Source organism: Nelumbo lutea, chromosome 1 (assembly GCF_056320005.1).
Source record: "Nelumbo lutea isolate HS-2025 chromosome 1, American lotus-T2T, whole genome shotgun sequence".
Classification (NCBI taxonomy): Eukaryota; Viridiplantae; Streptophyta; class Magnoliopsida; order Proteales; family Nelumbonaceae; genus Nelumbo; species Nelumbo lutea.
Genome location: NC_142684.1, coordinates 67410254 through 67433712, shown reverse-complemented (window position 1 = coordinate 67433712; position 23459 = coordinate 67410254). Strand labels below are relative to the sequence as shown.

General features: G+C 39.9%; 1 protein-coding gene across 1 annotated transcript; it reads left to right on the top strand.

Annotated features, from left to right (window-relative positions):
* Positions 1–2432: 2432 nt before the first annotated feature.
* On the top strand, positions 2433–3542 carry LOC148875058 (protein TIC 20-v, chloroplastic-like). The gene has a single exon (XM_088964721.1). It carries the CDS (start codon positions 2503–2505, stop codon positions 3148–3150), a length of 648 nt encoding a protein of 215 aa, XP_088820847.1. The 5' UTR covers positions 2433–2502; the 3' UTR covers positions 3151–3542.
* The last annotated feature ends 19917 nt before the right edge of the window (positions 3543–23459 follow it).

Here is a 23459-nt window from a genome sequence, read left to right as displayed (position 1 = left end):
TGAGCTTTAGAGCGGTTGGATGTGTTTCTAGGCATGATTGTCTTGGGTGCATGGAGAAAGGTTTTGGGAAATGGATTTTTGTGCAATTCCCACAGCGGTGCCAATCTGATGTTGTCTAATTTGAGGTGTTCCAAACCGATGATGCAATCAGATAGTCTTGCCAACTGGACAAGGCCAAGGTGAAAGGACAATTCCGTGCACTTGAATCTACAACCAAGAGGGAAGTTAGAGGCCCAAGGAGTTATTCCCCGGTAGGCACTTCGACGCTCAAGTCAGTTGAATGGAAGGGTAAGTGGTCGGGTTGAGCAAGTAAGAATAGTGTTGTTTCGGGTAGAAGAGATGGGTGCAAGAGCACTATGTTCAAATTCCCTTACTTTGAGTAGAGATTACCTATTTATACCTGGACATCTGTGTTCTAATTAGATGAGACATTCAGGGTTGTCGGGATGAGGTCCTCTGCCGAGGTCTTGAGGATGACTCTTTTTCAAGACAACATCTTTTGATGGTTAGATCTTTTCCCAAACAAACGAGAAAAGACAAAATGCGAATTGCCAGACTTCTAAACAACCGACAGCCCACATGAAAAAGCGCACCAAACAGGGGCTTAAATTTAAGAATATATAGCCAATGGCCCAGTAGCTTAATTGGTCACTCAGCCCCTAAAACTCATAAAAATTGGGGTCTAGATAGCTTACTGAGTCACCGGTTCAACCGTTTGACCTGATTCAAGATATTCAACCTGGCAACACTTCAATTGTATCCTTGTCACGGTCATCCACTGCTCTGCCGTCTGGCCTAGATTTCACAACCATCAGCCTGGCCCAGCCCATTTTACTATACAACCAAGTGGAGTCCAGGACAAAATAAATAAATGTCATATGGACAATTTTACATTGTGCTAGGCCCACGTACACTTTGAGGCCCATGCCTGTAGATGGATTCACAATTTCACATTTTTTTATTTGGTGAATCAATATCGATAGCTTACGTTTCCGGTTTCCCATATCTGCCGTTCCCAACTGCGCAACTCGTATGGTTGAAAAGAGGAGAGTCCCTACTCACTAGATATTACTCAAATGTTGGGTAAATTGCTAAAACTTCTTTGAAGTTTTTAACTGCTTCTGAAATTTTTCCTAAAATTTGATAATTGTAATTACTTTTTGTAAACGTTCTAATATAGTTGCAAATAGACTCTGTATTAAAAAATAATAAAAAAGGCACAAAATATGTAAAATATCGATTAGGGCTGGTTTCTACAGAAAAAATAATACATACTTTATAAATAACTAAAAAATAAGAAATTTAAAGTTGTATCATTTAAGATATTAATACGAAGGGCAAACTTAGAAAATAAATTAATTTCAGAAAAAAAAAAGATCCAAAGGCTTCAACTAGCAATAAACATTTTGGTCAAAAGAAACTACATGAATATTTTTAACATTTTTCATGTTTTATTGAAAAAAACGTTTTTTATACCTTTTTTCTAAAGGGAAAATGTCTAAAACTCACCATGAGTTTTCAACATTTCCCTTAAACTCATCACAACTTTTCAAAATGTCTAAACCTCACCATGTCAGTAAGTTTTTATTTTCCAAAACCCATCTTCTGTTAATGCACCGTTAATGCTTCTAAACGAAGGTGTCCATGTCAGCATAAATAACAATTTTCATGATCAAATTACCCTTGAATGGTGAGTTAGAGGAAAAATGCTATTTTCAGTTTTCAATTTTCTTGTTCTTTGCATTTTTAGTGTTTTTTTATGATTTCCAATGTTTTTTTACATTTTCTATTTTCTACAATCTATGAGCTTTCCTGAAGTTTTTATTATTTATTTGTAATTTCTGTGTTTTTCTATAATATTTGGTGTTTTTCTACGATTTTTATTTTTCAATTTCTATAGTTTCTATAATTTGAAAATAATTTTTTATTTTGTTTGCAATTTCTATAATTTTTTATTTTTTTGTAACTTTTATATTTTGTTTGCAATTTCTATAGTTTTTTATGTATTTTATATTCAAAAATATTTTTTGAACTTTTTCCTTTTTTTCATGTCTAAATATTAAAATGGTAATATGTTAACACCCGTTAATTTATTTTGTACATATTTTATATTTTTCTATGAAGGTTAAAATAGTAATATATTAATTAACACTTGTTAGTCTGTTTAACATCAAGTTAGTGGCATGGTGAGTTTTAGACATTTTGAAAAGTTGTGGTGAATTAACAGAAATGCTGAAAACTCATGGTGAGTTTTAAACAATTTACGCTTAAGCTATGTTTGTTTTGATGGAAAAAGTAGGGAAAGGAAAGAAAAAGTAGGAAAATCTTTACAAACTTTGCATATGTTTCCTTACCTTTCCTTTTCTTTCCCTATCTTTTCCTTCAAACCAAACATAGCCTTAATTCTTCTGTTCCAACGATAAGGAGCCACAGAGCTATGGGAACCGAAACCGTAACAAGCGTCAAGCGGTTTCATTTGTCAGCGAAACCAGCCCAGCGGTGATGGCCATGGCTACTCTTCCATCCTTCTCAGGTACCCTTTGGACTTTCTATCACAGTATCCGTCCTGCATCTCTTTCTTCTCTCAGAAGCTCGTATATTGTCACTCTCTTCAGTGCCACCAAGAAACCCAGAAGTTCAGCAAGGCACAGGAGACCCATCTTGGCTCAATCGAAAGGCAACAATTCTGCAGACGTCCCAGATCGCTTGATATCTGCTGTCTGCTATTTCTACCCATTCTTTGATGGAATACAGTATGGGAAATACGTTATCACTCAACTCCCTGCCATCCAGATCCTCTTACAACCTTTGTTTCCGGCTATTCGAATCTTCAAGAGCTTCCCGTTGAATGGGTTTTTGGTGTTTCTGACGCTTTACTTCGTCGTCGTTAGAAATCCTAACTTTAGTAGATATGTAAGGTTCAACACGATGCAAGCTATAGTTCTTGATGTGCTTTTGATCTTTCCCGATCTTTTGGAAAGGAGCTTTAATCCCAGGGAGGGTTTAGGTTTGGATTTGATGATGAGCTTGGACAGTAGCGTTTTCTTGTTTCTCTTGGTCTGCTTGATTTACGGGTCTACGTCTTGCCTGCTGGGTGAGGTGCCCAGATTGCCGATTGTAGCTGAAGCCGCTGAGAGGCAAGTTCCATGATCTCCCTGTTTGATATGTTCATTATCTAAACCTTTTTCTTTTTATAGCTTGAATCAAGATGTTACATAGTTATAATATGCTACAAGAAACAACAACAAAGAGAGAGGGGGGGGGGGGGTGGCGAGGGGGGAGTGAGGAAAGACTTGAAATGAATTGGTGTTGTTTTGTGTATTATCCAGTGAGCAGGAAAAATTCTAGATTAATGGAAATTCAGCCAACGAGTTTGATTATTTCTTTGGGGATGGTTAATGCTGTTCTATATTCTGGTTATTCTGCTGTTTAAAGGACTGGACTCATGCTTTCCCTTTGATATTTAGAGATGAGAAACCAGTGAAACAGAATACAAACAAATTTGAGTATGTATAACAGTATTCTATTTCTTTCTGTCTGTATTTTCTTGTGTTTTCTTCTTTGACGAAACAGACCCCTAAATGTTTGACGCACTGAAGTGGGTCATCCACAATCCTCCCTGCAGATAAATCTTCTGTCAAATTTATCAGAGGACTAATATGAGTTCTAGGACCGGGGAATTTAAATCATCAGCGGTCAATATCCAAGTCGACTGATATACATATATAACCCATATTTGCATTAACAATATAGGCATTTTTTTTTTCATGTACTTCATGAACCAACTATTGCCTTTATGTTATCTGCACTCGTGTTATCCATCTCAACTTAAAGCATTTCAAATAACATATTGGAGAAGGGGGGAAAAACAGAAGGAATTTGTCTGAATGTTTGTTTTACTTAGGGATCTCAAATGGGGGGTCAGCAAAAAGAACCATATTTTGCCGTAAAAAAAGGTTAACTGCCATCATCATCGCCATCTAAACCTTATCCCAACCATATAGGGTCCATCCATTATAGGAATCCTGTTTATCATTCTTTTCTGTTCAAAGTATATATCTATTGTTATTGTGGTTGCTTAAATAATTTCTTACTACTTTGAACCGTGTCCTTCTAACAGATCACATCTGGTGGCTACTTTAGTGGTATGCTATGCACATCATGAAATCATCTTAGGCTGGATTTGGCATTCCTTATTTTAAGGACTTACCTAATTTTTGCTGTTAAAAACTCAGTGCTCGTAGAGGCATTTTAAGTGCAAAAATGAGATAAGTCCTTAAAATAAGGAATGTGAAATGCAGTTTTAGTCTATTTTCTCTTTTCATTTTAATGACTTCACTTATGAAAAACTCATTGTTTGGTCAAGAACAGCAGCTGACATGTAATCTACAAACCTCTGCTACAGTCTAAGACTGCATTTGCCATTCTTTATTTTAAGGACTTATCCCCTTTTTGCTGTTAAAATGCCTCCTATGAACATTGGGTTTTTTAACTACAAAAAGGAGATAAATCCTTAAAATAAGGAATGCCAAATGCAGCCTAAGACCATCAACCTGAATTCCCCAATTAGTGGTTGAGACGCATATAATTTGGTTTAGACCCAACATTAGATGTGTACAAGTAAAGATAATTGGCAGGGGGAATAACATTCCCAAAGGTTGTTAATTCGGTGATCTAGATTTATGATTTGGTCAGGGTGACAACGAGGGAGAGTCATACATTCTTACTCTGTAAACATCATGTTCTGTATTTGTACATTTTCCTCAAATTAAAACACTCCATTATAGACTATATTTCTATCTCTGCCTAATGATTTTGATTCCATGATTTGGGCAATGTCTGATGTCAAGAAATGAGTTTGAAGTTGTCGTATAGGTTCCACAAGTTGGTGATTCATTCACTTAGTATATGTTAGGCATCGATGCTGCAGTTGCAGCTGCTGATGTGCGGGTTGGAAGCACTGTTTTCTGCCTTTTTTTTTGTTTGGAGGATAAAAATGAGTGTAGAATTCACAGCAAACTCCATGTCAATCCACCCCATTGTGTTGCTTCGCTGTTTTCTTGTCATCTCATGTTCCTAGAGTTGCAAATGCGTGACCCAAAAAACAGTAATTGCTAAAACCTCCCATGAAATTGTGGATTGTTGCTGAAACTTTCCTTGAAGTTTGATAATTGGAATCACCTTCTTTAAACTTTCTAATGCAGTTGCAAATAGATTCCCTTCATTAGAATCTTCTCACAAAAGACATTAAAATGTCAAAAAATACCCATACATTTACCTTTTTTTTTTATAGCGAAAAGGATTACCATTCCATTAGAAAATTATCATATAGTGAGTAAAGGAAAGGGGGAGGAGAATCAAAATAAGCAACCTCCCTATTCAGAGTTTGGGCCCTTTTGGCAGTCTCATGGGCCATCCCATTCCTAAGTCTAGAAATAAACTTAAAAGTTACCAAAATATTTACAGAATAGAACCTTATATGGTTTAACCAGATGCCACAAATTTGGGTTAACATCCATATCCCAAGAATTCAAAATATTCATAGTAGTAAAACTATCAGATAGGACCAAAGTATTTCGAAGACGCTTGTCCATAGTAAGGAAAACAGCGGCCCAAACCACACTTAATTCCATCTGCAACACCGAACCAACTAGTTGAGACTTTTTACTACAATTAGAGGTGTCAATGGATCGGTTTTGGGTTGGATTTCGTCCAAATCAAAATTCATTTGGATGGATTGGACGGATCAATAAGACATATTGCATTTGGATGGATTGGATGGACCAATATGACATATTGGATTGGACCTGCTCCATCCATAATGGATTTATATTGGATTGAGCCAATATTTAGTCCATTGATAGAAATAAGAACATAGGTATCAATGGACCGGGATTGAGTTGAAACCAATCTAAATTAACAGGAATTTGAACAGATTGGACAGTCTATGGGCTATTCCAAAATGGTCCAAAATATTCATTGGACTGGATTGGACCGGTCCATTTGTAATGGACACACATTGGAATGAACCAAATTAGACCGAATCCAGACACCCCTACCAACAACTGCCAAGAAAGAGTTTGAATTAGTAAGACAAACAAAGGAAAAAGCCCCCTGTTCACTGGGAAGAACACTTCCATCACAAAAAAATAAATAATCTGCCCCTTGAGACAATAGTCTCTATGAAGGAGTTAGAATATGTTGCTTACTTACAATCCCATTTTCTTCTTCCAAATGAGGCATCAAACTAACGTCCTCATTCATTGCGTTTTGGTAGTTCGGGCGTTATTTCTAAGAATGAGATCATTCCTAAACCACCGTATATATGGCACAAAATCAATGATAACCACATCCTAAATCTTATTTGGTCTTGCTTATTACCGAGATGTTTTCTCTATATTCTAGTTATGAAATAATATCTAAAACTAAATTCTGACCCATCCCTATTATTCTTCCCATGAGAGAAGCAAACCAAATTGCTCTTGCAAAAGGGCACAAAAAGAAAAAATACATTGTGGATTCATTCTCAACTTTACAAAAACAACACAAAGAAGAGTAAACAAAACCCCTACGTTTTAGAATTTCAGCAGTAACAACAAAACCACGAAGAATACGCCACAAAAAGAGTTTATATCTAAGCAACACAAGGAGGTTCCAAATTACTGAAGTAACAGCAGGGTTCAACCCAAAAGTCCTTCCAATTAGCTGATGTTGGATGATTGAGCCTATAAATAATTTTCCTTTTTTACCTAAGGCTCAGTTTGGAAGGAATACAAATGCAAATAATATGTACAGTGCAAAACCTTATATTTTGTATATGTTTATAATGTGCATATTAGCATTTGTACACTTTCCAAATTGAGCCTAAGGCTTAGTTTGGAAGAAGTATAAATACAAATATGTAGAGCAAGGATCAAAATTTCGTCATGTATCGGCCCATATCGACTGATAAGTATTGTATCAAAACCTTCCTGATATGCCCCTACAGGGAGTATTTTGACTCGACAAGTGGTTCAGAGGGTAGACCAGCCTTAAACCAGCCCCTTTGAACCAATTTCAAAAAAATAAACTTAAAAATCAGTACCGGACCTACCGGTACAGGCCAATACACCCTACCAGCTTATTGCCCTGTATCGATATTGCCAACCTGCATCAAAATGTTGTCAACCTTCAAGGAAGACCTAAAAATATAAGTCTGGTTAATTAAGATTAGCCAACCTTCATCAAAATGTTGTCACAACACTATGTAATTCCAAGACCCATCCCTATTAACAACATCCTCTAAGGAGAGGACTAACTGTTCTCTCATGGGAGGCTCCATTGGAGCCCCAGAAAAAAACATCAGATCAATTATCCCAAGGAGTACCTCACACTGCAATCTCGCTGGAAGGCCCACAAAGGAAATAATTCATTGTTGTAGTTTGACCCACAAAGAATCCTTTTTATTAAGAAAAGCCCAGACCACATTCCATGGGAGAGCTTGATTATCATCCTTAGCCCTCTTCAGACCCAACCCTACCATACATTTAGGCGCGAAGATAACATCCCAATTAGTCCGATAAGGTTTAAACTTTTTTTTTTTTTTCTGATTCCACCAGAAGTACCTCTGAACTTATCAATTCTATCATTAAAATTATCTGGCAGTCTAAAAAATGGCATAACATGATTGAGAACCGTCTGAAGGACTGATTCTGTAAGCACTAATTTTCCAGCCTGGGAAAGAGTAGAATCCTTCCAAGAGTTCAGCTTAGAAGCCAATTGGTCAACAATAAACCCACAAACTGAGCCTTATTCTTTTTCCATAACAGGAGAATTCCTAAGTATCTAGCTTGGCAATCCAAGTTTCCCATCTTGAGTTGTCTCCTAAGTAATTTTTCTCCTTTATTACTCACACTTCTACTGCAAAAAATGCCCAATTTACCACAATTAATTACTTGTCCTTGCATTCTCTGAAATTTATTCAGAATATCCAATAAATTTACAACTATTTTCCTTGATGCCTTAATAAAATAAAGACATCATCAACAAAAAAAAAAAGAGAAATTGAAGGTGCAAATCTACAAATTTTTAATCCATTGATCAAGTTCTAACTTTCAGCTTTGACAGGAAGACAAGAGAGGCCTTCCATCGCAAGAATAAACAAGTAAGGAGATGGAGGATTTCCTTGCCTCAAACCCCTAGTAGGAGCAAAACGCCCCTCAGCTACTCCATTTAATAAAACAGAAAAAGAAATAGAGGAGATACAAATTACACTAAACTACACAACTGCTCAGAAAAACCCATGCATTTACTTTTGACCAAAATGATTATTTCCAAATTTATCTTTATATCATTTGTTATACCAACACTTCCAATCTCCTTCTCAAAGTTTATTTATTTTTCAAATATACCAATCACTCAAAGGTATAACTATAACTTTAAACTCTCTTTTTTGTTGTTCATAAAGTTTGTATTATTTTTTTAAAAACTAACTTCAGTAGTAATTGCATGGGTATTTTGGATATTTTCATGTTTCTTGTGAAAGGATTCTAACAGACGGGATCTACTTGCAACTATATTAGAAAATCCCAATAGAAACTTCAGGAGGTTTCAGCAACTTACGAAAAAATTAAAACATAGCTAAAATATCACAGTCCTCTCTCTTGCTAGATTATATTGTTTCTACTCCTGCGTAATTGATGGCTTTCAAGCCTTTCATATTGATTTTAACCAAGAATAGTAACAATCTTAGATTAGAATTCATGGAATGTTTGGCTCATATGTACATTCATGAATTATCTCCTTGGGTGGTTGGTTGTTGGTTTTCTCGACGACTTTCCATCCCTACTTTAACCAGTTGTAATCAAACATTTTTTTTTTTTTTTGTGAAACTGAAGATACATTTAATGTTACACCTATGATTAATTATAGGTGCAAGTGTGCAATTGGTATATACTATGGACTCTACCACCAAACGTACACATATGATAGTTCCTAATCCAAATTAACCAGATCCGTTTGGTGACCCAAATGGTTTAACCAGTGACCCATTTACTTCCCTTGTGATGGGTTAATGCCACTAACTACCTAGAATAAAATTTGATTGGATGAAGTAGAAATAAGGAAAGAAAAATATGTCAACGGGTAAAATCTGACAAAAATGGAGTATCAGTGTAAGGCAATACAATATATGCTACAAATCAAAATGTATTATGTAATTGATACACTTATCGCATTGTATTGGTTGATGTCGGCATCCAATTTTTTCTCAGTCCCTTCACTCTACCTCTTTGTACTATTATCCTAGACCCCAAAATTTGGAAACACAACCAAATCAACTTGAGATGTTCCAAAACTCAGAATTCCCTCTTTTGACACAATCCATAGGACAAATAAGAACCTTGAGATCAACATCAACATCCAAACGGACGTGACCCCTAGAATTAGGAAACTATAACTTAATTACACATTAAACTAAATTTCATAACTAAACCTCAAAGATTAACCATTCATCATGACAACATCCTTTCTAAAGGCCCCCATCCATGCGATCTTCAAACTCTAACTCCACATATCCAAATCCGACACATCCATTACCCCAATGTCACTAAGATATGTTCACCTCCAAAATCCTACTTCATGTACACAATGATCAGCCTCAAAAGCGCCAAGAATTTATTTCGACGACCATACATGACTAGAACTACAAAACTAAGATCAACCATTTTATTCTCAGATTGGAACCATCCACCTAGATCCTTACCTTAATCCATGCCCATACACCAAATTTTAATACAAAATTCCCTATTTAACCATCAAATCAATAAAGATTCTAACTTGACATTTATAATTAAACCAACAAAAAGCAAACCCCAAGTCCAAATTCCAAAAAAAATGAACCATCCATCAGATTTAGCCTTAAATTCCTCCATTTCCTCCCAAAACAAGTAAATTCCATTTTTTACCTTCTCATTGGCTGATGACCAATAAGCCCAAACCTTGATCTGAACCAAATCCCTTAATCCACATCTCTAATCATAAATACATCATTTCCATTAGATTCAGGGCATTTGAAAATGCCTATGCACCAAATTTCATCCCAAAACTCCCTCATTTGATCCTTTATCAAGCCAATATTCTATTTTAGTAAATCTTATTAATCCGGTCCTACCAGCCATAGATATCCATCATCCCAACCATATTTGACCAATCAGACCTCACCACTATGTTTAGAGACCCAAAAAAATACAACATGTCAAATTTCACGACCTATTTCAACATTTTGACCATTAAACTAGAGAGAAACTATTTCGATGCACTAAATTAAATTGCCACATTAGTTGTCCTAACATGGGACCTCAAGAAGGTGGGGATGTCATATTCTTGACCTATTTAATACCTAGAGAAATGAAATTGAACCTAATAAACCCAAAAAAAAATCCAAAATCCCAAAGATAGTCCCACTTAAAACCAAGAAAAGATGAAATAGCATTTATAAGTTAGTCAATTTTACATTTTATGCCACTAACAACCCCAATTATGAGACTGCAATGGCAGGCACACCCTAATATCACATTGGACGCACAAAATCTATGAAAATTAACTCTAAATCAAGGAGAATCCTTTCACCAACAAGGAAATGTTGACTAAGCACCTTTTTTTTGTGAAAAATCTATCATTTTCTTGTAAAATCTTTCTTAAAGCCCAAGCTCCTTGATTGGATGAATTCCAAACCTCTTTCCCTCCTTTTTCTTTAAATATAGACCCAACTCAATCTCTAGGGGTAGACCTTTTGAGGGATTTTAGGAGGAAAAAAAAAAGAACCAAGAAGCATTCCCAACTCTTGTAGATGCCCTATTGGCAACAAAACCCATAAGCACTTGAACCCAAAACTCCAAATCTACTCATTGTGTTTCAAATCTAAGATTTGTACAACATCTCCAAGCTTCCAATTGTTTTAAACCTCTTTTGAGCACATTCAAGCCCTTTATCCATTTAGTTCAGCTATTGGAATCTTAGTGGCAAGGGTACATACAAAAGGTAAGCCTCTCATCCCTTCTTTTAGCTCGGGTTTTAATTTTCTAAGTTGTTTAAAGTTCTAAGACCTTGGAGAACCATTGTTTTCAACTTCTTCTAGACTAAGAAAAAGAGGCAGAAAACCAAGGGTCTTAGGGAAATTAGTACTTAAGGCCTAATAACATCACCTCAAAATCACTCTCAAGAGAAGTTGAGATCATGTTTTTTATAAATTTATGAAATTATCATAATCATTTTACTAGTTTTTTGTTAGCAACAACTTGAAAAGAAGGGTGCCTAACAACCTTCCCTCTCCCAATCCTTGGGAACCTGAAATCTCTTGGTTAAGTGCATTTTCAGATGGAGAAAAAAATCACCATCAAAGAAATGAAAATCAAGTTTTCAAAGCTAAAATGAGGGCCCATTTCCTGTAAAAAATTGGTGGCGACTCCATCTTTTTGAGTCGGCCATGAGCTTCTCGAATTTCACAACTTATAACGTGATTTGAACCCAAATCAATGCTTAACACTGAAACTCTTAACACAACTTTAAACTACTAAGCCATCTCAAATCTTATGAAATTTAATGAAATAAAATAATGTTTATTAACTTTTGTGTCCATACATAGTCCAAACAAATAAAAAAATTTTATTTTTAAAAGCTCCAACTAAAAATTAAAAAAAAAACAATATTTAAAATTAGCATTTTATAAATAAATGGAATAAATAATGTATCAAATCCACATTTACATCAAAATATGATTTTAGTATCAAGAAATTTATATAAATAATATATTAGCATTACAATAATTATCTTAGTACTTAAAAGTGGGGACTGATCGAACAACAATAATATATTAGTAGGTTCGACCAATGTACGAAGAAAGCAATCTTGGCACACACCTGTAGAAAATTGGGCCAAAACCAAGATCACCATGGGGACTGATCGAACAACAATAAGTCGACACACCTCTAGTGTGCCCAATGTAACTAGGGTATCACCCCTTTCCCAAAGATTTTTTCAGAACCCAAACCTTTAGACTTCAAGCTCCCCACTTTTGAGAGCTGCGATAGAAACACAAATCCCGTGGATCATGTGGAAAACTTCCAAACACTAATGCTCCTCCATGACACCTCAGAGGCTAATATGTGCTTGGCATTCCATGCCACACTAAGAAAAGAAACCAAACATTCATATTTAGGGCTCCCACCTCATTCCATTATGAAGTGGGTCCAATTTATTAACCTTTTTATTGCCTATTTTTCCACTATCCGTAAGTGCTATCTGTGCTTTATGTTCTCCTTGGTAGAAAAGCCCCCTCTAGACATGAAGGAGTTCTTACTAGGAAGTACATGAACGCCAAGGAGGCACTCCGAATGAAGAGAGACCATGACAACAAGAAAAAGAAGAGAGACAAAGATGAGGAGTGTGAAGGTGGCTGCATGAAGTGCAAGAATGAGGAGTCATCCTCAACGTCCCAAACTCCAACCTGGAAGTTCCTATTGAACAACCTTTAAACACCACCCAAAGTATGATTTTAATGTAGATCAAGAACCAAGACTATTTCAAATGGTGACCTCAGATGAAAGGGAATCCAATTAAGATAAACTAGGAGCTCTATTGCAAGTTTCACAGGGTAGTCAAGCACGACATCAAGCAATGCCAAGACCAGAAGAATGAAATTAAAGAGCTGATCTAGCATGGCCACCTCAAGTATTTAATAAAAGAGGGATGCCACACCGACAGAGAAGGGACGATGACTTGGAAGTGATGCCGAAGGGAGCAGCCGGCATCACCAATGTTATTGCGAGCATCTTGGTCATTGCAAGTAGCAACCACACAACTAGGAGGGCGCCAGTCAAGGAGTTGTAGACCAACCTGCGAAAAAATTGAAAGTAGAAGATCCCATCACCTTCATGGAAGAGGACTTGAAGGATGTCAGATTACCACATGACGATGCACTCGTAGTTTGCATGATGATATCCAACTATGTGGTAAGACGTATCTTGGTTAATAGTGGTAGTTCGATTGGCACCTTGTTTATTGAAGCTTTCAAACAGATAAAGGTGGACGGTAAGAAGCTCGTCCCAATCGACGTATCACTAGTCAGGGTTTCTAGGGACATTGTCAGAATACTAGGAAAGATCAACCTATCGATAACAACGAGGACCATGCCGAGACAAGCTACAGTCATGACAATTTCTAGTTGTACAATCTCCATTACCGTACAATGTGATCTTGGAAGACCTCTACGACATGATCTTCAAGTTGTAGTCCACCTTGTGATGAAATCCCCTACTGAGTAGAGTGTAGGCACAATTGGAGGGAGGGGGGGTGACCAGCTCGAGTCCCATATATGATACATGTTCGCCTAAAGGTCAAGTAGCCAGTAAAGGAAGAGAAGACACTGGAGGAAAAGCAGAAAGAGAAGTGAACATCTAAGGGGATAGAAACACTCATTGTCGACCTAGACCTCCCTAACGAGATTGATAATAGTCGAGGTCACCCGATAGAGCAGATTATCATAATACCCCTCTCAACGTTAGAGCCTGAGAAAGCTATCCAGATCATAAAGCTTTTGGACATGAGGTTTAGACGAGAAGTCAAGTACCTAGACTAGGTTGCCAATGTGGTACTTGTCAAGAAAACAAACAGCTAGACAAGGTTGCCAATGTGGTACTTGTCAAGAAAACAAACAGAAAGTGATGGATCTGTGTAGACTACATTGACTTAAAAAGAACCTGCCTAAAAGATTACTTCCCACTCCCTTGCATAGATCGCCTAGCGAATGCAACCTTAGGCTATGAATTGCTAAGTTTTATGGAAGTTTTTCTTGGGTATAAAAAGATTTTGATGCACCTCGAGGACCAAGAAAATACTTCTTTTATAATTGAAATTGGTTTATTTTGTTATAAGGTGATGCTCTTTCGTCTTAAAAATGCCAAGGCCACCTGCTAAAGAAAAAAATAAGATTTTTAAGGACTTAATAGGAAAAATATTTCAATGTATGTCAATGATCTGCTTTCTAAGAGCTAAGCTGCTAATGATCATGTTTCTGACTTAAATGAAGTATTTAGGGCCTTGAGAGTGTATCAACTCAAACTTAACCCGAGTAGGTGTCTTTGGTTTAACCCCGAGAAAATTTCACCAGTTTATAGTAACTCAACATGGCATCGAACTTAATCATGAAAAGGATCAAGCAATACTGGACAAGTGGACATGCAACCATCGAGGTCTATGAAAGATGTTTCATGACTCATTGGTCAAGTCACAACCCCTATCCGATTTATGTCCAAGCTCGTAGGTCTGTGCTTATCATTTTTCCAAGTGATCAAGAAAGCTAAGGATTTCTATTAGAACAAGGAGTGTCAGAGGGCATATGAGGAGTTGAAGGAGCACCTTAGCACACTTCCCCTACTAACCACACTAGAGCCCGGAGAAGAATTATTCCTATACTTATCTGCCAACAAGCTTGTCCTAGGAGTGAACAAGGTGTAAAGACCTATCTATTATGTCAATAAGGTACTCCATGCTGTCGAGACCAGGTACCCTAACATTGAAATGATGGCCTTTGCTTTGATTATATCTACCCGAAAACACCAACCTTATGTTTAGGCCCATACCAAAATAGTACTCACTGACCAAACATTAAAGCAAGTATTATCAAAGCCCAAGGTGTCAGGTAAGCTAGTGAAGTGGTTAGTGGAACTCAATGAATTCGATGTGAGATTTGAACCCCAACCTATAATCAAGACACAGGTTTTGACAGATTTTATCACTAAGTGCACATTTAGCCCAAATGTGTCAAAACTATATGACCCATCCACCAACTCAGTGGTCACCCCTAGCTTGAACTAATGGGTGCTCCATGTGGATGGCTTGTTGAACCAAAGAGGAAACGGAGTTGGGCTGATCCTATTCAAACCCAAAGATGTCAAGTTAGATTATGCAATACACTTCTAGTTTAGAGCCTCCAACAATGAGCAGAGTATGAAGCGTTGATAGTCGGGTTATCTTTGGTCAAAGAGGTCAGAGTGAAGAGAATCACTATGTGCAACAACTTCCTATCAAAGTGAACCGAAGTGACACTTTGCCTGTGCACAAATGAAAGGATTCTGAAAGAAACTTCATGCCAGAGTGTCTAACAAGAACTGCCTTTCTCCAAATTACTTCCTTCACTTGGGCATAACCACCTCAACCTTGGAAGTGGGGGGCAAGTGATGAAGGTAAAAGTAGCCTCCAATAAATATGAGACACGTAGCAACTCTGAGGACACCCATGCCTCTACCTATAGGTGTACACCTCGATTGACCAATGACACCTCAGGCCAATAGGGCTCACCTCAGACTGACATAGCTCACCTCGGGCGAGTTGGGATCACCTTGGGCAACCCGACCTCTGCTCTGGTTAAACTATCGTTTCACTAAGGGTAAAAGACAGCTCAACTTATGAACTGTCTGTATGCATAAAAAAGCACATTCCACTAAGATGAGTTACATAAGAAGAAATACACAATAATTACACCATATGTACGTGAAGTGACCATCTGGTAGCACCGTCTTGCAACACCATCATCATGCTTGCCCATCACGTCTAGTGCATTGTCTGGTGCATGAACGACCTGAACATGTCTCGTAGCTCATCCAAGTGTTCATGTCTACACTACCAAGTGTCATGGTCCATTGCCAAGTGTTTAACACCTCTCCGATATGTTTCGTTTGACACAAGTGTCCAAGTGCTTAACACTTCTAACCTCTTTCTCTTGCTTGTACTCTATTAACTTTCAAGATGCCTCCAAGTCTGAAAAGCGACTTTTGATATTCATCAATACATATCTTAGAATTTTTCTATATTTTTATAATTATTAATTATTATTTTAATTTATATTAAATAATAATAGGTTTATTAATCATTGTTTACAAAATATTCAAGAATATAATTGATGAAAGGTGATTTGGCACGACCTAGTAAGAAGGGATCACGTAGACGCGATCTACTCAAGAGGTGACAACTCAGCCAAAGGAACCCAATCTGTGACAATTGAAGTAAGATATTCAGTCACCTCAGCCCAAAAATCCACCTCGACACCCAATCTAGTTCAGGACTAAAGAACCGAAGTACCAGTTCATAGCTAAAGAGCCGAAACGCCATGTAATCGACCAAAGACCCCCCAATGGACCCCAAATTTCTCAGGATCATGACGAGATTCATCCTAGCTTTTCCTGAATCGGAGGAAAATAATAAACCTTATCGATTGATGCATTACTCCCCTTCAAAAATGAAACAGATCTTATCTGCATGGCCCGAAGATCCCGAAGCTCTTTCATAAGGTCCACGACTACTCTATTATATAAGGACATCAAACCCCAAAGCAATGGTACGCGTGGTTATTTACTCACTAGCATTCAAGCATTCAAATATTCAGCTCGCATCAACAATATAGAACTGACTTAAGCATCAGAGCGACCTCGCCGGGTTAGCCACCTCGGGTTCTCTAATCTACTATTTTGCATCTTGGTCCAGCTCACCGTGCAACTAGAGTTCGGATCATCTTCCAGCTAGGAGTATCTAGATCATGCTCCATCAATTGGCACCCTCTGTGGGAACTCGATCGAATGGTCATCCCAATTTTAGTTGCAGTTTTAACCTTCGATTTATCCCAATGGATTCTTCCAACAACATCGGAAAAAGCATTGAGATGAACATCACCGGGGGGCAAGATCAGCAATCAACCTTCCCCCAATGTCCCACGGTATGCATCAACCAGTTTACTATTCCTCTTACAGCTTTAGGAGTCCCGTCACTATCTGTACCATAGGGCACTACGCAAGTGAGCGTCCCGCTTCCCCCAGTGGGTGTAACTTTCTCCGAGCCATTTGTGGTCCCTCCTGGAATCGGGCACTCCCAATTCCATGACCTCATTCAGTGGGTCTGGACAATATAGATCCAGATGCACCAAGTCCAACAGTTCCAACAGTATCAGCAGTACTATTTGTACCAGCAGTTCCACCACTACAGCCAAACCAGCAGCCAATTCCACCCTAGACCCAGGGTTGCGTCAAGGCCAGAACCTGAATCGACCTGGAACTAACCAGAACGCCAACCAATCCTCCCATCAGGCTCAAGGGACCTCGTAGGTGTCGGTTCCTCCCTAGGGTCAGGTTTCGCTCCATGGGAGGAGAGACGGTCAGCACACTCCTCTAGTCCCATAAGGAAAATTTAGAAACAGGCCCAGGGATAGTCAGCTCAACAAGGTCAATCTGGCTCGGCACTCCCAGTAGGAAAATAATGGCTCGCGAAGAGATAACAATCAACTTGGAGTTTAAGGTGCGAACTCGAGGTAGGACTCTCCGTCCCTTGTGATAGTCGATGCGAACTCCACAACCAAGAGAACCCGACAAGAAGGAACCAGGATCCACCATGCAATAATGTTTGTAGTGATGTCGAGATACCAGATCAAACCGAAATCAACAATACCAATGCCGAGCTGGTGAAGAAGCAGCAACAGCGACATCACAAGACACATTACTCCTCGATTAGAAACAATCCACCAGCGAAGCCAAGCCAACAAGCAGAGCAAGATAAAGAAAAGGAAGAAGTGAGCTCAGTGGAAACAAAGACTAGGCCTCCATTGCTTTGTTGGTCATCTGCTCTGTCTCCCGAGCTCCTAGCAACTCTGATGTCGAAAGACTTCAAGGTGCCACCATTAGATAAGTATGCCAACGATCATGTGGATTCCTTCCAATCTCAGATGCACCTAGTCGGGGCTAATGAATCTTGCATGTGTGTGGCCTTCTCCACTATGTTTAGGGGGGTAGTCTAAACCTGGTATCGGAACCTCGCACCGGGCTCCATCAAAAGTTGGTCCCAATTTTCTGACCTGTTTACTGTGCATTTCATTACCAGCAAGAAGTGCCCGAATTTGTAAGAAATCCTTTTGGACGTGGTTCAGAAGGAAGGAGAATCAATTAGAAGCTACATAAAGCACTTCAACGATACTTGCCTGCAGATACCAGACCTCGATCCAGTAGTGCAACTCACTGTGGCAAAGAAAGTAATCACCCATAAAGAGTTCAAGTGGCATGTAGTAGCTAGCAAACCAAAATATATCAGCGAGTTCCTCAAGTTGGCAAATCAGTTCATCGGTACCAAGGACAAGATCAACCAAAGGATTGACAATCTATCGCTGGAAAATAGGAAGAGAGAGAAATGAAGGAACAAGAAATTGTGGGAAAAAAAGAAAGAAGAGCAAGTCCCCAAGCAGGGGAAGAAGTAGGTCCTCTATGCGCGGACACAAGCCAGGTTGGCATTCTAGGACCCCGCCCATGGAGAGAGCAAACTATATGCCTTTGAATGCTAAGTGAAGAGAAATCTTAATGGCTATTAGGGATTCCTCCTTTGTCAAATGACCTCCCAGGTTAAGGGGAGACCCAGCAACAAGAAACCCGATTGTCTACTGCTATTTCCATCGAGATCGTGGACACAACATGGAGAATTGTAGGAATCTCCGCGACAAGATCAAGGAACTTATCCGCCGCGGGTACCTGAAGAATTACATATTGCGAGAAGAGAGGAGGCAAGTAGACCAACAGGAAGATCGACAACGGGACCAGAGGAAGAATGGCCTCGAAACCAGCAAGTAGAATGAGCAACCACCTCGACAATTTCCAGAGGAAAGGCCAATTTGTGGGGTGATCAATATGATCACCAGCGGGTCCATCATTGTCGGATGTACATCCGTAGTTGGGAGGACCTCGGTCTGCAAATTGGAGAATGAAGGCGAAAATCCGCCAAAGTGAAGCTAAGGATGATGTGCGTGGGATCCAGTACCCGCACGATGATGCTTTAGTAGTGAAGCTAAGGATCAATGACTTCGAGGTGAAACACATCTTAGTGGACTCGGGCAACTCAATAGACATACTCTTCAAGGAGACCTTTGATAAACTATAGTTACAGTAGAGCGACCTGAAACTAGCAGATACGCCTTTGATAGGGTTCAGTGGCGAGGAGGTCAGATCGCTTGGTCGAATCACAATACCTGTGGAAGCCGGAACGTGGCCAAACATTGTGCGAATTTGAGCACATGTTCTTGGTGATCATGACACCCTCCCCTGACAACGCGATAGTAGGTCGGCCTATCACGCATGTTTTGCGACCGATAGTGTCCACTTACTACTTAGCGATGAAATTCTCGACTGACTACAAGGTGGGAGTTGTGCGAGGTAACTAGCTCGAATCCCGCAAGTGCTATGTGGCTGGATTAAAAGGGAAAGCAAAACTGGCAGAGGACGTCGAACTTGAGCAACCGACAAAATATACCAACGAGCGAGCTATCCCGAAAGAAGAAACAGTCCATATACCAGTCTCTACTGTCGAACCATCCAAAACTCTTCAAATCGGTGCCTCGATCAACGAACCACTTCGAACCTAGCTAGTAAGTTTCCTACTTGGAAATTTAGATATTTTTGCTTGGTTCGCGGTAGAGATGCCCGGGATTGATCTAAAAAATTATAACTCACAAACTTAATACCGACCCTTTAGTTAGGCCAATGAGACAAAAGAAATGCAACCTTGCCCCGGAACGATGGATGGTAGTCGATGAGGAGGTCGGGAAGCTTCGCGAAGGGAAGCTCCTGGCGGCAGACCTCATTAAGGAAGTCCATTACCCGAGTTGGGTGGCCAACCCGGCTCTGATGAAGAAGGCCAATTGCAAGTGGTGCATGTGCGTCGACTACACCAACCTAAACAGAGCCTGTCTGAAAGACTGCTTCCTACTGCCCAAGATCAACTGCCTAGTAGACGCAACCTCAGGGCATGAGTTGTTGAGTTTTCTGGATGCCTATTCCAGTTATGACCAGATTAGGATGGATACCACTAACAAAGACAAGACTGCTTTCATAACTGAGCTCGCCTTTAAACAAAGTTTTTGAGACGTTGTTCGGAAATAAAGTAAAATATTTTGTTGATGACATGGTCATGAAGACATAGTTTTCAAATTTTTTGTTGAATGATTTAAATGATGTTTTTCAAATTTTGAGACAATATAATATAAAATTAAATCCGAATAAATGCATCTTCGAAGCCACTTTGGGTAAATTCCTACGTTATATAGTCAACCGACGTGGCATCGAGGCAAACGAAAAAAAATAAAGGCGATCCCAGATATGAGACCACCTTGAAAAATAAAAGAAGCCCAGAGGCTGACTGGCCGAATAGCTGCCATGAGCCGTTTCATGTTTAAATCGGCTAACCAATTTCTACCCTTTTTTAAGGCTATAAAAAAGAACAAGAACTTCGAATGGACCGAAGAGTGTCAACTCGCTTTTGACGAGCTGAAAAGGTACTTAAGTACTACCCCAGTTTTAACTCAGCCTGAAGAAGGGGATGTGTTAAAACTATACCTCTCTGCGAAAGACAAAGTGGTTAGTTCGGTACTAGTGAAGAAGTAGATTGAGGTCAATGACTTATGTATTATGTTAGTAAAGTTTTGCAAAATGCGGAGACTAGGTATCCAGAAATCGAGAAGCTAGCATACGCGCTGATTATAGCAGCCTGAAAACTTTGCCCATACTTCCAGGCCCACACTATTGTTGTTCTCACCAACAAACCCATGAGGCAGATCTTGCTCAAGCCCAAGGTGTCTGGAAGGTTAACAAAGTGGTCCATCGAGTTGAGTGAATATGATATCCAGTATGAGCCATGAACAACAGTCAAAGCCCATGTCTTGGCGGATTTTGTAGTAGAGTGCACATTCGGCACAGTGACCCCCAAGTTGATTGAGCTCACTCACACGACGGGAGCATCAACCAGTGTGGCACCAGGCCTAGTCAGAGCGATACTGACCTAGGATGAGGAGCCCTGGATCCTCTATGTCGACGGCTCATCCAACCAACAGGGAAGCATTGTAGGACTAATACTGTATGGCCCAAGAGAGGTGAAGTTGGAGTATGCTCTCTAGTTCGGATTCAAGGAGTTGAACAATGAGGCGGAATATGAAGTGTTGATCATCGGGCTAACCTTAGCAAGGGAAATTAAAGCAAAGCACCTCACCATATGCAGTGACTCACAATTAGTGGTCAATCAAGTCACCAGTGAGTGCGAAGCCCATAACCTAACTATGGCCACTTACTTGGCCAAAGTTAGAGAGATCCTGCATAGCTTCATCTCTTGCTTTGTCAGGCAAACTCCAAGGTTTGAGAATGCTGAGGCTGATGCCTTATCACGTCTAGTGAGCCCGAGCAACAACACTATGTGAATCGTGTACATAGAGGACTTACCTCGACACATCATTCTCAAGGGCAGAAGAGGTCGCTCCCATGTCGCAAGAGGAACCAAGCTGGATCAACCCACTCGTTGGTTATCTGCTCCACCAGACCCTACTTGCAGAATGCAATGCAGCTCGGAGGGTAGAGTGTCAGTCAGCCAAGTACGTCCTCATAGACGAACAGTTGTACAAAAGCTCCTTCATGCTCCCTTATCTGCGCTGCCTACGACCCCCAGAAGCTGAGCACGTACTTCATGACACTCATGAAGGCTTGTGTGGTGGACACTTGGGGGCAGAGCCCTCGCACAGAAAGTGTTAAGGCAAGGCTATTATTGACCCACGATGAAGGCAGATGCACTCAAGCTCGTCAAAAAGTGTGACAAGTGTTAGAGGCATGCCAACATCCACCACCAACCTGCTGCGGATTTGAAATACCTCACTAGCCCGTGGCCCTTCACGCTAAGGGGAATCGACATCCTTGGTCCTTTCCCACCAGCAATAGGGTAGAGGAGGTTCTTGGTTGTAGCAGTAAATTATTTTATGAAGTGAGTGGAAGTCGAACCCCTGGTAACAATCACAACCTGTAACATATATCATTTCTTTTTGAAAAGCATAATATGCCGCTTCAGACTACCCTGGGTGTTGATATCTGACAATGGGAAGCAGTTTGAAGATGTTAAGTTTCAAAACTAGTGTGCCGAGATGGGGATTCAGCAAAACTTTACCTCAGTGGCACAACTCCAAGCGAACAGATAAGAAGAAATAACTAACGAAGAGATACTTTGTGGATTGAAAGTCCGCTTAGCTCGAGCAAAGGGATTGTGGGTGGACAAACTACCCAGTGTCCTTTGGGCCTACCGAACTACTATCAAGATCGCGACAAGTGAGACCCCCTTCAACATCACGTATGGCATAGAGGCGGTGATCACGGCAAAGATCAAGGTACCCACATTGCGATCAAGGTACCAACTTGGACCTAGTAGTGGAGGTGCGAGACTTGACTTACATTTGGACTACGGCCTACCAACAAAGAGTAGCTCGGTAGTATAATGCCCAGGTCAAAAAATGATAGTTCTGTGTTGGCAACCTAGTTCTTTGGAAAGTTATGGTACCTGAGCCGGGCACAGGTAAGCTCAGACCGAATTGGGAAGGTTTGTACTGTGTAAGGCGGGTGTTCAGGGAAGGCACATATGAGCTCGAGATTTTGGAAGGGAAGCAACTATCTCGAGCATGGAACATCGATAACCTAAGAAGTTACTACTTATGAACCCGTGACTCCAAGGCAAATTTCCTCTTTGTCTAAGAGACCACCAAACTGGTAAAAAAAGATGACCGACGGGAGAGAGGACTGTGAGTCATTCCCAGAAGCCTAAGGGTTATGGTGTCGAGGTGAAAAAAAGACCCCGACACTACAATAAGTCTTAGTCGCCTCTTCGTCATAGGAAGACAAGTCCTAGTCGCCTCTTCGGCATAGGCAATTAAGTCCTAGTCGCCTCATCGGCACAGGCATAACGATTCCCAATCGCCTCTTTGGCTTGGGCAAGTAAGTAGCCCGTGCATAGACAAGTTGAGTATATACCTTACAGTGTCTATCCACATTGGCATACAACAACACAAGGTTATTCCTACCTGGAGTCAAGCTCACTAGTTTGGCACTTCGGGATAACCAATCGCCTCTTTGGCTTGGGCAAGTAAGTAGCTCGTGCATAGACAGGTCGGGTATATACCCTACAATGTTTATTTGGCGTACAACAAGACAAGGTTATTCCTACCTCGTGTCCACCTCGCTAGTCTGGCACTTTGGGATAACCAACACTTAGAAAAATTTTTACTTAGAAAGACTTTTCACACAAGATTTTTGCACACATAAGACTTTTCAAATCATTATACTTCATTAACAAAAATGTTTCGAGTACATGGCAACTATTACTATAACCGGGCTTGGAAGCCCGAGACATACACTATATGGGGGGTCCGAGAAAAGAGGCATGTTTAAACATCAGACTTTCCAAATTCTCCTTCAGCAGGTAGGTCGGTCTCCATGTTGTCCTCCTCCACGTCATCATGACCTGCCTCCCATGACGGTCTCGCCTCGAGAAGTTCATCATCGCTTTACTTTTCAGAGGAATCAAGTTCCTCGTTAGCCTCCTTCGCCATCTTTGGAGTAATGATAGACATGGAGATGGATTTGAGATCGAGC

Bases quoted from the DNA above. Each gene is read 5' to 3' on its own strand.
- LOC148875058 (XM_088964721.1), top strand. From the start codon at position 2,503: ATGGCCATGGCTACTCTTCCATCCTTCTCAGGTACCCTTTGGACTTTC.